This window comes from Aplosporella prunicola, assembly GCF_010093885.1.
Source record: "Aplosporella prunicola CBS 121167 unplaced genomic scaffold K452scaffold_262, whole genome shotgun sequence".
Taxonomy (NCBI): Eukaryota; Fungi; Ascomycota; class Dothideomycetes; order Botryosphaeriales; family Aplosporellaceae; genus Aplosporella; species Aplosporella prunicola.
The window spans coordinates 1-1,690 of NW_022983790.1; the positions used below are offsets into that span (position 1 = coordinate 1).

The 1,690-nt window shown below is 43.4% G+C and overlaps 3 protein-coding genes across 3 annotated transcripts; all 3 read left to right on the plus strand.

Annotated features, from left to right (window-relative positions):
• Window positions 1-807, plus strand: K452DRAFT_97443 (uncharacterized protein). The gene has a single exon (XM_033547378.1). It carries the CDS (start codon window positions 349-351, stop codon window positions 514-516), a length of 168 nt encoding a protein of 55 aa, XP_033390798.1. The 5' UTR covers window positions 1-348; the 3' UTR covers window positions 517-807.
• Window positions 582-755, plus strand: K452DRAFT_293475 (uncharacterized protein; the record flags this gene model as incomplete). Its single annotated transcript, XM_033541579.1, has 1 exon — window positions 582-755. A coding segment is annotated over one exon (174 nt), but the record flags the coding sequence as incomplete, so codon positions are not given.
• A 274-nt stretch (window positions 808-1,081) lies between the features above and the next one.
• Window positions 1,082-1,384, plus strand: K452DRAFT_339687 (uncharacterized protein; the record flags this gene model as incomplete). Its single annotated transcript, XM_033545320.1, has 1 exon — window positions 1,082-1,384. A coding segment is annotated over one exon (222 nt), but the record flags the coding sequence as incomplete, so codon positions are not given.
• Between the last annotated feature and the right edge of the window lie 306 nt (window positions 1,385-1,690).

Genomic DNA, 1,690 nt, shown 5'->3' on the forward strand with positions numbered 1-1,690 from the left:
CCTAACCCTAACCCTAACCCTAACCCTAACCCTAACCCTAACCCTAACCCTAACCCTAACCCTAACCCTAACCCTAACCCTAACCCTAACCCTAAAACCTAGAAACAGCCCGGTACATCAGAGACAACTATCAGATTAGTTTCTCTCTTCAATGGGTTCCCAGCCACAGTGGGATTAAAGGGAACGAAGAAGTAGATAAACTAGCCAAAGCTGCGACTACACGCCTTAGAGAACATAGCTTTAAGCCACTGATATTACTTTAGTTCTAAGCAGTCAAGGACGCAATATATGTAACCTAGGCAGCCGAATAGGAGAAATCGGATAAAGGACAACACCTTCGAAGTATTAATGCAGCACCGCCAGGCCCTTATACCCGGCACCTATACGATAAGCTCCTACGGAGCCAGGCTGGCCTCCTTGCCCAGCTGCGAACCGGCCACTGCTGGCTTAACCAACACCGTACACGAATGGGTCGGATCAACAACGATTAATGCGAATACGGAGAAGTCGAATTAGTTTCCTACGTTCTCCTCAACTGCTCTCTGCTTCAGGAAAGCCGATAGAAGATGCTCTAAGATAGTGGACTAGAAAAGAACAGCCTATCAGCCTTACTCGGCGGAAAGCCACTAAGCAATGCCGCAGCTACCCAGAGTAAAGACAACAATTGGAGAATAACAGCATCACAGCTTCAGGCTGTGCTCAACTTTGCACAAGACTTACAACGGTTTAAGAATAGAGATAATCCTATAGTATAGAACCTCTATACTACTATCCCCTCCTACCCTACTATCCGCTCCCGTTACCTTCCTTTTTCCTCCTAGATTGACAAATCACATGTAAACTAGTAGCAAAACTCTTAAATAGTCGTAGCCTGCATATCGCTTAGGGCGATGGGTCAGGGTAAATAAATATAACTCAACTCAACTCAACTCAATCAATCAATCAAGAACCACTAGTATCCTTCTTTAAAATATTTATCTAACACAGAGCCTAGCAACTCTACGTCCCAACCGATATAAAAGGAAAAAGAAAACGGACCGCAATCTATATAAATAAACGGATCTCACCCGCAGCATAATAGCAAGTCTACTACGATAGCCTAGACATTATAGTAATTAAGGTACTTACGCTAGCTAGGGAAGTCCTTATATTTTTAGTATATATACCTCTAATCGGCGGAACGCGCCACGCAGCAGAACAAGAAATACAAGCTACGCTAAGAGTAATCCAGCAAACAGTTAAAATAATACCCCAACGAGGCATCATTATAGGCGGGGACTTTAACAGGCAAGATCTACTCTAGGGCGGAGACTAAATAAAACCGTATTTAGTAGGAGACGCCGCGTCTCTAGTACTCTTTATACAGGACTATAAGCTCGAAAGCCACCTCCGCCGCGGTACGCTAATATACTAGGTAGTAAACAAGTAAGGTAGCAAAACAACAATAGACCTAACCTTAAGTAACCTCTAGCAGCACCTTCTCAAATACGAACTTTTCCCTTAAAGCTACGGATCAGACTACCGCCCTATCTACTCGGAATAGAACCTAAAAATAGAGTCTAAAGTAGAGAGAACTCTAAAAAGGATATATAAACAAACGGACTAGTTAAAAGTAGGGAAAACTATCTAGGACGCCCTAGTAATACTAGAACACATCTATACCCGCGAGGAGCTCGACGTAGCTATAGAC

Bases quoted from the DNA above. Each gene is read 5' to 3' on its own strand.
- K452DRAFT_97443 (XM_033547378.1), top strand. From the start codon at position 349: ATGCAGCACCGCCAGGCCCTTATACCCGGCACCTATACGATAAGCTCC.